We start from the raw sequence: 12,004 nt of genomic DNA, 5'->3' as shown, positions 1-12,004 counted from the left end.
TGTAATAATGAGTAAGCCAGCATGCTGGGGCAGCGGTTTGGGCTTGAATCCACCTTTCTGTCTGGAGTATACATGCCCATCAAGAAGACGGATTGATGGATGGATGCCAGGTAAAGTATTTCTACCTCTGCCCAGAAAATTGTGACTGGTTTTTCCGTTTGGTGGCAGGATTGATCCAAAATGTGAAAACTTTCACTAGAGTTTGGCCTAACTTCATCCAGTTCATTCAGATCTGGAGTCTTTGCATTGCTGGAGAGACAATATTGTACGTTTTGTGTCATATTTTCATCAATAAATTCTAAATTGAAAGAATACTGGAAGAACATTAAGAAATAGTCTAGATGCAAAGGTATCCAAGGTAAGACCGCTCTTGTTAACCATTTTAATTGCTGAATCATTTGCAGCTTTTGCAACATGTTAGAGAAGCATTAAAGCTGAGGTTTAAAGCACTGAAGGTCTCTGGTGAAATCCTTCTTCACCTGTACCTTCAGATTCACAAATCACAAAAGGAGAAGAAGAAAAACAGAGTTACGGACCATTTAATGATCTTCAGAAGTAAGTTAAACAACCATTTATTTTACAGTTTAAAATGTCCTCATGGAGGAACAGCAAAATACACTCAAAATGAAGGTTGATCAAAAGACAGTTTTCATATTAATCGCTGTTTGAAGTTTTTTTTTCTTTTCATTTGTTTATCAAAAATTATAAGTGCCTTCAACATAACCATGAGAGTACTCAGCTTGCAGTCATAGAAATATTTACAACACAAAACTGACAAGCATGGTTTTTACTTTCAGCATCGGTTCACCTCCTCTCCCGTCTCTTTCAGACTGCGTTGTTTTGTTGCACAAAACAAAAAGAAAGACCCTGAAGAAAGACAGTTATAAGGGGGGGGGGAGAGAAAAATACACGAGAGCACAGATTAAGGAGATCAGTATTTACAGCTTGGCTCAAGGACACAATTAAGGGGAGGGGTGGAGACAGATGATTAACACATCCATTAGCGGCTTGATGTCAAGTTTAAGTCACATTCTTTGCCTTTATGATCCTACTTTAGCTTTTTAGAATTTGAAAAATAAAAGCATGCATATCTGCTATGAAGTCGTGGATAAATGACCTCAAGATGCAGTGCCTAATAAGTAAGAGAGTTGTTTTTCAGACAGCAGGGGGCAGTACAGGACCACATGGGGGGAGAATAAAAACAGGAATAGGAGCAGAATTGCAAACCCTACAGTACAATGGTCCTTTTGAAATGAACACAGAGTTCCATCATGTAAAAGCACTGTAATAACAGAGAAAGGTTTATGAACAATACAAAAAAAGGAATCAAATCTGCCCTCCGGATGACAAAATACAAAGTCACATATGAAAATATGTTCTGATCAAATGTTTTAGATACATTGCGCGTGTTGAGTATTAGCAAAAAAATGTTTTGGCACAAAATCAAGTTTTTTTGTTGTTGTTGTTTTTTTGGGGGCAAATATCAATCGGTAATCTTGTACAGATCCTCCCCCGCTGTTCCCCATCCCTGCCCCGGTCCAAAGAAAGATCTGATGATCTGTCTTGTAAAATATTCACTTGGTCTCTCCACATTGCTTCAGTCTTTAAATATTTATAATATTTACAGTTTCACAATTGTCAACAATACCTTTAGGCTTAAAGAAGATGCAAACAAAAATAAACTAATTAAATATTCTTTATATAGTCCCCTGTTGAGGCATTGAGTGTAAACTGTACAACTCTAATCGTCCCCTTACGAGTTCCTGGGGCAGGGAACACTTTGGGATGGAGAGTTGAGTCCAGAAATTAAGTAGAAATTTGCTGATGGTGAATAAGCAAAAGCATGTATGACTGATCTTGATTGATCGTTTTTCCAGGCAATGATTTTCTTTTATCTTGCACAAGCATGACTGATGTGATCACAAGAATTAGTCCATAACATGTATCATTTTATACTCAAATCTGTACAAAGTTCACAATTTCTTCAACATAGTGCAATGACTTCTGACATAGTCTTAAAAAAAATCACAATCACTTTTATGAAGATAAAAAATATCCCATACGAAGGTATCCATCCACAGCTTAATGAATGCTATGAATAAGAAAAAAGGCTATGCACAACACCTCCAAAAATGGCAAGAATGAAATGAGCAAAGTCTCATCCAAAAATAAAATCCCCCTCAACCCTTCATATCCTTTTCAGAAAGGTATAGTTTTTGGAATTCAACATCACTGGGTGACTTAAGGACTTGGTGAAGTGAAGGAGAAAAGGTGAGTTCATGCTAAATTAGGTTGTTTTGTGTTTTTCGTAAAAAGAAGTCCAACTCATAAAAATATGAGGCAATTCCAGCTTCCAACAAACTGGATGAGTCCAAAAGGGCTGGTGTTGGCTTAGTTCAGGAAAAAAAATGGAGGTAATTAAACAGAGGCGATGACAATCATGAGGTGAGGGGAAATGCTGGATATGCTGTTGAGAAGGTCCGGGGCCAGACGTGACAAGTGGCTCTCGGAGAATTTACATGGTGGAAAAATCTGAACCACATAAGCTGGCTGTAAACCCAAAGAAGAAAAAATAACATGATGAGAGAAGGAGCAACATCTTCAACATCTTAGCTGTCTTACAACACAGTAAAATGTGAAAATATAAAAACATAAAATGCCTAAAGTCAAACCTGAGTAGAGCCAGGGTTGGGCACATTGATGATGCCAGCTGCCTGTTTAGCTTGCAGGTATGTGATGAAGCCACTTTTCAAGGCTTGGGTTTGACCAAGGACATCTTCTTGGTCTCGACCACAGGGTAGAGCCAGTAACAAACAGTAGTCATTTTCCACCTGCCACACATATCAAGTTTTAATCTTAAAATGTATATATATGTATATAAACAAAGATAATGGCACTCTCTTACGTTATTGCTTAATTAATTCATAGATCCATCGTTTTAGTCAGTTCTTCAAAGTCAGGGTCCTGATTAAAGCTATATTCAACCAAATTTTAGAACCTGCTGTTCAAAGGTAGCAGAAATCAAATACTTACAGTCATTCTGCGTGCCACACTGTCCAGCTGGGAAGCCTCGAGCCTCATCCTTTGAACAATACGGAGAAGAGGACCTCCCTCTGGGGGTGGAAGGGAGCGCTGGGCCAGCATGTTGTTGCCGGAAACAAAATGTAACTGGACAGCAGCCTGGTCGTTTTTCAATGCCAACAGGCCTTGCCATACGATAGGATACTTCTGCATGAAGAAAAGAAAAAACGTCTTTATTTTCCCTGAAAATAAATTCTACACGTCACCAAAGAGCTGGTCTGTCATTCTTCTTACCGTCAATAGCTGCACCATGTCAACGGAATGATGTCCTGAATGTTCCAGTTTGGCATCCGGCCGTGGCTTTACTGAAGTCGAAGAGGGCACTGCTGAAGTAGACAGGAAGGCTGGAGGGCCTTTCTGAAGAGATAGATCTGACTTGTGTGTAAGACCCATAGGGGACATCATGGGAGACTGGTATGAGGGTGAGACTGTATCCCCCTGTATTCGGGAAATGTGTGAGAGGTCCGAAGAGGTAGCATGGCGAAGGTGGGAGGTCTCAGACTTGGAATCACTTCCACACCCATGGGACTGAGACATTTTACCACGGTTACCCAGTTCAGTATCTGGAGGTACCTGATAGTCCGAACCCAGCAAGAGACATCATACATTTTATGTATATGTTTAAATGTGCTTGTTAAGTTGAAAATGTATAGTAGTAGTATTATTTGCACAAATGTAATCATTAAAGCATCTTAACTCACCTGTGAAGATGTAACACCTTGGTTAGTCAGGTTGTGTGGTGAAAACTGGGATGAGAAGCCTCGAATGTCCCTGTAAACTGGAAAGGAGCCTGCACCACCTGGATGCATTAGGTGAACCCCATGAGGGTGAGGCGACACCATGACAGGACTAGATGCATGGACTCCTCGGATTCTGCTTTCACTGGAGTTTGGATGGATAAGCTTTCCTTCGAGTGGTTTGAGAGGTTCCTTTGCAGAAAGGTCAATGCTCTTCCCCGAAATAGGACTCTTTGAAGGTCCAGAGATATTGCCTGAAGATGCTGTTCCAGTCTCCGAGTCTCTGCGTGACTGTCTTGCCTCTACAGCAGCCTGTTCACCCCGTTGCTGGTGCATGAGGATGCGCTGGTGCATGTCTCTGTACTGCTCCATGCGTATGTTTGGGTGAAGTCCTCTGTGATCACTGTGAATCATCATTACATCTGACTGCAGCTGGGGAACTGAAGGTCTACTGAGTGCTTGGTTAAAGTGTCTAGGCTCTTCTTCACTTGCACTGTTGCCACCACCACTTGATACTGAACCTTGGGGACTTGAATGACAGTGCAGAACCATATCTCGAATGACATTTTGCTGTTGTGGGTTTGAGCGCTGTTGAGACCCCGGAAGCGGCGCAGACAGCGAATCACCTCGTCTTCCATAATTTATCCCAGGCATCGGTGGGGTGTTCATCCTGGCATCATGAGCCATTGACTGAGTGACACTGTGAGGTTGAATTATGACAGAGGACTGTTCTGAGTGCGAGTGATGCATCGCAGAATGATAGCTAGGCATTGGTGGCATGCCATGAGTCAGAACAACAGATGTGCCGATAGGAGAACTGCTTGGAGGACAGGCTTTGACAAAAGGTGAAGGAGAGTGAACAGCTGTTCGTGGAGACTGTGGTTCTTGCTTAAGGTGCAGAGCTGAGCGATCATTTACAATGCCAGGGCTGGGGCTCATGCGGGTTCCAGAAAGTGATGGGTGGTGTGTGACTGGGCTGAGATTAGACTGCTGCGCAGCTTTGCCAGGGTCCATCTTTTTCGACAGAGGCTCTGACCCTAGTCCTCTCTTGCCATGCTGTTGTTGTATCACAGGTGGGTTGTACATTAAGACTTGAGAAGAACTAACTGGTTGCTGGAACATCTTTACTACACTGCCTTGGGGGGCTGTGTGATATGGAGTCTCAGATTTGTCAGATCCAAAACTCTCCTGCTTGGTACTAGAAATAACAGGTTGAGAGTTATACGACTGGCCGGCTAAAAGGACTCCTGTGTGACCATAACCAGAAGGAGTTGGGGCTGCTTTGGGAGTAGGTGACTGGGATGATGAGATGACTGGGTCTTGTTTTAATTGAGATTTGGAAACAGATTGCTGAAACTCTATATCACCAGCACTGGCCTGAGGAATCTGACTAATTTTGGCTCTCATCCTGTGAGGTCCTTCGGTTTTCTGACCTGAATAACTGAGTACGACAACACCCTCAGATGTATTGACCCGTAGGCCAGGACTGGAACCAGTAATGTATGGAGTGCTTTCGACAACAGAGCGTCCTCTTGTCCCATCTTCTACTATATCCATAGCAAGGCATCGGCTGTTCTCATTGGAGTTTGATCTGAATTTTTGCTTGGGAATGGTTAGGCCAATGCTTCGGTTGCTTAATGAAATACGTGGAGTTTCTTCTGTATCGTAAGGCATTGGAATTCGACTTATTACTGAGGTAGCAGGAGAAATAATTGTATGCTGGTTTTTCTCTCCACAGTTCTGCTGTGACTCTGTCAGTGGAGATGGTTTATGATGCATGGGCTGGGGAGGTAATGGTGGCCTCTCTTCAGAATGTAACTGTCTTGAACCCACTGCATCAGAGGGATTTTCATTCTCTGACATCCGTGAAGGCTCTGACAGTGCTGGTGTGACTATAGTGGTAGGTATAGAATTGCTATTTGACGCAGACACATATTTAGGTTCCATCAGAATTTTTCTTAACGTGCTTGAACTGGGGTCAATGTCAGAGGCCTTGGTGTCTGGAGGCATTGGAGGATTTGCTGCAGGGGTTCCAAGTGCAGCTGATGCTTGCATTGAAGGAGTTACCACTTTTACATGACTTGAAGGGGCAACATAGATTCTGCTTTCTTCAGATCTCTGAGGCCAGTCAGGTGAAAGTGGCACTTTGGCAGGCCGCAACAGAGGTACACTTAACTGGGATACAGGTTGTGTGCAAGCAGGAGCAGGGGTAAATGTAGGAGTACATGGCTCTGCTGCTTGGGGGTGCTTTTTAACACTGGAGATACTGTTTGTGCCAGAATGAAAAGCAGATTCTTTAGGCACAGGCTGTTCAACCTCGGGCTGTTCTGCCTCTTTGGGTGTGTCGACCGTTATGGCACTTGTTAAGTCTCGCCTACAAGTAGCAACAGCAGTGACTACAGAGGCTGCTGAAGTGGCCGCAGCTGTAACAGTGACTGCTTTTGAATTATTGGTTTCTGGGTCTTCTGGGATTGATTCAGGTAACTTGACTGGAGTGGACTCTGACTGAGAAACCTCTTCAGCAGCATCCCCTTTTCTGTTACCTGCCCCTTTACGACTTCTTGGCTTTTTCGGGGTTTTGGCTCTAACTTTTCCGGTTTTCCTGGGTGTTTCAAGTAAAATGGGATCTTCAGCTGCCTTAGATTCTGCCCCTGGCCGATTTGAGCTTGGTGTCACAGGACCATCATCTAAATCCCCGGCAAGAATATTGTTGATCACCATGTGTGTTTCAGGTTCCATAATCTCATTGGAGGAGGAGGATATCAAGGATTCAGGGGTGGGAATAAGAGCAGTGTAAGTGGGAGGAGATGTGAAGCTTTCTGCATCTACACATGTTTCTTCTGCTGTAATTGAATCAATAGCAGCTGCAAGTTCAGTTTCACTAGCAGGATTAGCTCGCTTCTCCTCCTCAACTTCACTCTCTGGTTCCACTGCAACAGGAGGCAATATCGTAGTTTGCTCTGAAGGTGGCTCTTTATATGGTCGAGAAGGCTGCTCCACTGTAAGCTTAGCAATATTTTCGACTGCCTGCTCTAATTCCATCTGTCGTGCTAATAATGCAGCAGCTGGATCAGCTGGAAGTTCTGATTCTGAGTCTTCCTTATCCTGTGCAGCGAGCTCTTTTGAATCTTTTGGAATTTGGTCTATTGTTTTTATTCCTTCATTATCTTGTAGTGCTGTCTTAGTTTTTGTAATAGCTGGAGCTTCAAAGGTCTCAAGCTCATCATCCTCTGAACGGAGTAAACCTTTTACATCATCAACACTAACACGGATCTCGAGATTTTTTAAACTGTGTGATTTGTCTTCAGCTATCTGTTTGGTGTTACGTTTTAACCTTGGTGTTTTAACTTTTGCACTCTTTTCAGGCTGCTGTCTCCTCTCTAAGGGGCCAATGTCTAGCTTTTCATCATCGACATCACCAGATTTCTTTCCACCATCTTTTAATTCCTTTTCTTTTTTGTGCACTGTTGAGTTTGGATTTTCCACCCTTTCTGATAACTTGCCAAGCGGTTCAGTTTTAGGCTTAAGCTCTGGCTCGTTTTGACTTGCCATATCATCCTGTTCAGCTAGCTCTGTCGTGCTCCCAGACAGTTTGTCTGCTCTACTTCCTTTCTTGTTAGTTGGAGGAGATGGAGTCTGAGGTGTTTGCTGCTGCTTCTGGGTGCGGGGTGAACGCCAGCCCTCAGAGGCTTTCACAACATCTACTGTACATGACGCCTCAGTGTCTTCTTCCATCAGTTTCTTCTGATCAACCTTTACTGGTGAAACATCTTCTCCTCGTTTGATGCCTCTTTTAGGTGGGCGTCCACGTCTAGTATTGGTAGAAATTTGAACATCTTGCTGTATTGGTTCTTTATCAGCACCACGTTTGCGCATGCAGCGTGGTGACTCAACTACCTCTTTGCCAGCTTGGTCGTCTTCATGTAGTGTGGCGTAGACTGACCTTACGTTTCGCCGACGTGTTCTCCCATGGATCAAACTTGACTCGATGTTTTGTTCAGAGTCTGATGCATGTATTGGTGACTTGGATGTTGTTTTAGAGTCAACTGATGTCTTTGGTGCTTCTGCACGAGGAGATGAAGCCCTTTTGAGTTTCTCTCGGTCAATCCGTTCACTCTTACGTGTTGCAGGTTTTTCAGTGGCAGCAATTTGGGAAGGTTGTGTAGTTCGTAATACTGACAGCGGTTTTGCCCTTTTACTCTTGGGTTGTCTGCGATTTGGTAACGGTTTTATTTCAGCCTCTAGTTCTGGCATGCACACCTCACCATCGGTTTCGGTTTTCTGAGATTCCTCAAAGTCTTTTGATTCTTGATTTTCAGTTTCAGGTTCTGACTTCATAGTTTCAGGTTTTTCTTCCATCTTTGGGCAGTCAGAGTAAGTGATTTCTGTAGTCTCTCTTTCAAAACCACCCAGGGAACCACCAGGAGTTGGAGGTTTATCTTCCACAATGGGAGTATGTTCCGCTGTTTTACTATCACCACATTCTACCTTCAGTTCTTTTAACTCTGGTTTTGTTTCAGTTTCATTTTCTGGTTCTGAAAGAGTAAGTGAAGGGGATCTGTTTAGCTTAACAGCAACAGGTTTGAAGTCTTCCACGGCGACAGAGTGAGGTTGCGAAACCTCAAGGATTGGCTCTACTTTTTCTTCTTTGACAACTGGCACAGGTTGATCTGAGGGTGGAGTTAAAACTTCTTTCTTTTCTTGTGGTGAAATTTCTTTAGGGGAAGGAACAAATGGTAAGGCAGTAGAGATTAATGAGGGGCTGGCTGATTTGTCATCTGCCTTTTGTACTGGCTCCAGTTCCTTATCAGGTATGATATTATCACAGTTCTGAACTTCATTTCTTTTTATGTCTGGCACTAATGAATCCTTCTCAGTATCAGGTGGAAGGTGGTCTTTGTCTTTTTGTTGCTGAAGCTCCAAAAAACGACTATGGAAAAGCACTATTGGCTCTTGTGGGATGTCACTTCCTGCAGATTCAGGCTCCGCTTCAGCAGCAACTGGCTTGTTCGAAGGCCTTCCACTTCCAATTTCTAAATCTTGATCTTTACGTTCAAGATGCTGCAAACGCCGGGAATCCTGTTCAAAGATTGAGCTGTGAAGGAAACGAGAGGCAAACAATTCCTGACGCTCTTGGTCCTGTGGCTTAAGTTCCTCCTTTTTGTCATGCAGCTTTTCATCAGAGTTAGTACGAATCTTTTTCTTTTTCATATACCAAGAAGGTATTGGTCGAGGTGTTAGTTCCACCTTGTCCTTATCTGAACACCTGTGGGAGGCTGGAAAGCGTGAAGGGAGAAAGGACCAATTGTCTTCCCTAGAAGAATACAATGTTTTGGCTCTTTCCAGGAGTGCTTTTGTATCAGGAGTTATAGTTTTATCCAAAGCAAAGGAGTAAAACTTATTCTTTTCCAAGGAGCCTGAAAGCTTCAGGTCTGTCATCCTCTTATCACGATCCCTGAGGATGTAGGACAAGGAACTATTTGACTTGGACTTGTTTTCTCCATCATCATCGGAATCAGACTGCACTTCTCCAGGTTCCAAATCCTGACCAAGGCGCTTCCGAATGCTTTCATGCTTTGAAATATCACTTTGGAATGCCATTTCCATTCTGAATGAATCAGGCTTTATCCCTCTTTCCCAGTGCTGCATTAACTCTTCATCACATCCGAGCAAGGACGTGTTAAGCTTTGGTAGCTCAGTGTCAGAAGACTGAAAATGTCTAGGCATCAGGTCCAAACTGTTTTTCAATGACTCAGTGTGTGAAAATTTCTCACCTGCTGTTGGAGAGGATTTTCTTTCTTTATTTGTACCTGTCAAAGAGACATGGGCTGTTTCATCTTCCTCGTTTTCAGAAGACTGAGCAGCTCCTATTGATGATGACATGGTGTAAATGTCTTCATTGAACTTTTGGGAACTTGAAAAGTTGCGCTCTCTTTTTAATTTGAGTATTTCAAAGTCAATATTCTCCAATTTCTTTCGTTTACAGTAAAATAAATCATCACTAGCCACATCCGGTACTGATTTTTCAAAGTCTTGAACAAAATAATCCTTTTCAAAGTCACGAGTCTCACTATGTAGTTGGTTGTCAAACTTGACTCCCTTATCAGGCTCCCCTAGCTTGGATCTGAGCCGTTGACTGTGTTCCGTTTGTTTTGTGCAAATATTAGTCTGGTCAATGTGCACAAATTGTTCATCTCCATCAGAGTCTCTGGATTTCGCTCTGCCTTGTGCGTTTTCAGGCATAACTTGTTTCTGTTCTTTTAATTCGTCCAAATCAACAGCGTTATCATCTGATATTTTTGTAAAACTTGAGGTATTTTCCCTTTTTGAGCTCTCTAGATCCATTTTAAGGTAGGGAGAGTCTAACTGATCTGTAGAATCTTCAGCCAGTTGCACTAGTTGTGAGTGCCGCTCCAGAGGAAGGCCTTCGGGGTTGATATCACTGTCTTGTCCTTCTTTTGGACTATTAACTGAAATCATTCGCACACATTTTTCTTTGTGGTGATCCTTTTTATGAATCCCTCTCATCAAAAGATTCTTATCCAAATCTGTCTCCTTAGCACTGTTCCACAGCTTATAAAGTCCAGATCTACCAAGGTCCTCTTCACTAGTTCTCTTTTGTCGATCAGCTTTACCAGAGTCTTCAAAACGCCTTTTCCTTGCAGCTAGACGGTCAATATCCACTGAAATGCCACTGTCAAATCCCATTTCAGATTTCCCATGTTTTTTGGCTTTGATTTTACCATCTTTGTCAGTGACCTCCACTGAACTGTGCATATTTTTGTCTCTGGGAACCTTCCCATGCTTACCAATATCAATTTTTGATGGCTCTGTGCGGAATGGTGGACTCCTCTGGTCAGCTGGAGGTGATGCCAGTCTCGGACTGTCACTCCCACCCCTCTGTATTTGTTTTTCTTGGACAACATGACCAATCAATTTTCCTTCTTTTTCTTTAACTCGTGTTAACTGCACCACACAAGGCAGAAGGTCTAACCTCCCTTTACTTGAGCTTTCTTTTTGGATTTTGCTGGCCTTACTACGCAGAACAGACTCAGGACTAACATCTCTTTCAAGTTCAGGTTCTGGTTCACATGTCTGGATAATAGGTGACGCCATTTTAAGCTTCTTAACCCTTTGTTTTTCACTTTTGTCTTTGTCTCCTCGTTCTTTTCGTCCAGTCCTCTTTTCTTTTTCAACCACATTCCCACTGTCAATTTCAAAAACTCTGTCCTTCTCGAGTTTTTCACTTTTATTATACTTTTCAGAGCGTGCCTTTTCAAGTTTTTCAAATCTAGGTGGAGATATTGAACTGCAGCTACCACTTCTTTCAGATGATCGACAACAAATACGGCGGTCTGAATCGCTTGGTATTCTCTCAGAGAGTGATGGAGATGCAGTTGGGCTAGCAGGTCGGCGAGTGGTAATGTGAGATGGGCTCTGGCTACGCTCAATGGTCCTCCTTCCATGATCGCGTCCACGATCTGTTTCAAAGCGCTCCCTTTCTCTCTCACGTTCCCGCTGCAGATAGCTGTATTTACGTATGTCCTGCTCATAAGGGTCAGCTCTGTATTCCCGATATTCCCGAGGGTCTTCAAAGTATTGTGGATCATAGTAATCTCCCTGATATGGGTCCCACTCAGTGTAGAAGTCCCGACTTCTGGTAGGATATTTTCGACGTGGATCTTCCGTGTACGTTCCAGGTGTTCTAACATTTTCATAATATTGTCTTTCTGCTTGAAACTCATATTGGGTTCGTCGATCATCCCTGCCAAGAAATAACCACAAATCCTGTTCAGTTTTAATATTAGACAGTCATGGAGTCAAATTATTTTGTAAGCCAATTTCACAAACCTTCTTTCAGAGAGAATATCATAAAAGTCTCGAATATCCTGACCAGATGCCTGCATTGAACGATAGAAGGCCATCTGACTTTCCTGATTTGCAAAGTCCACCTGAAGAAGGAAGAAAAGCTGGTTAGAGTGTGTCAAGCACAATAACACAGAATGAAATTTCAGAGAAAAATCTATATTTTTACTTGCCTTGATTTTATTCCCCCCTATTTTCCATCCCTTTGTGTCTTTAACAGCTGTTTGCGCATATTCAATGTTGTTATACAGAATAAGGGCCATTCCTTTCATCCTGTCAAGTACAACCTACAATAATGGCAGAAAATAAGGTAAAAAGTC

At 42.7% G+C, this 12,004-nt stretch overlaps 1 protein-coding gene across 1 annotated transcript in view; it reads right to left on the bottom strand.

Annotated features, from left to right (window-relative positions):
* Positions 1–521: 521 nt before the first annotated feature.
* spen (spen family transcriptional repressor) overlaps positions 522–12,004 on the bottom strand; it is a 29,813-nt gene continuing 18,330 nt past the window's right edge. Inside the window, exons 9-15 of the mRNA XM_085261048.1 lie at positions 11,858–11,971; positions 11,670–11,770; positions 3,783–11,583; positions 3,316–3,654; positions 3,034–3,228; positions 2,673–2,831; positions 522–2,550 (exon numbers count right to left, since the gene is read on the bottom strand). Of these exons, the coding sequence (XP_085117174.1) occupies positions 2,419–2,550; positions 2,673–2,831; positions 3,034–3,228; positions 3,316–3,654; positions 3,783–11,583; positions 11,670–11,770; positions 11,858–11,971 (8,841 nt within the window). The 3' untranslated portion in view covers positions 522–2,418. The remainder of the gene's footprint in view (positions 2,551–2,672; positions 2,832–3,033; positions 3,229–3,315; positions 3,655–3,782; positions 11,584–11,669; positions 11,771–11,857; positions 11,972–12,004) is intronic.

The sequence above is a fragment of the Mchenga conophoros genome, linkage group LG20, assembly GCF_057382185.1.
Source record: "Mchenga conophoros isolate Kocher_MC1m ecotype Shallow Benthic linkage group LG20, M_conophoros_male_GT1.1, whole genome shotgun sequence".
Taxonomy (NCBI): Eukaryota; Metazoa; Chordata; class Actinopteri; order Cichliformes; family Cichlidae; genus Mchenga; species Mchenga conophoros.
This window is presented reverse-complemented; position numbering and strand designations above follow the sequence as displayed.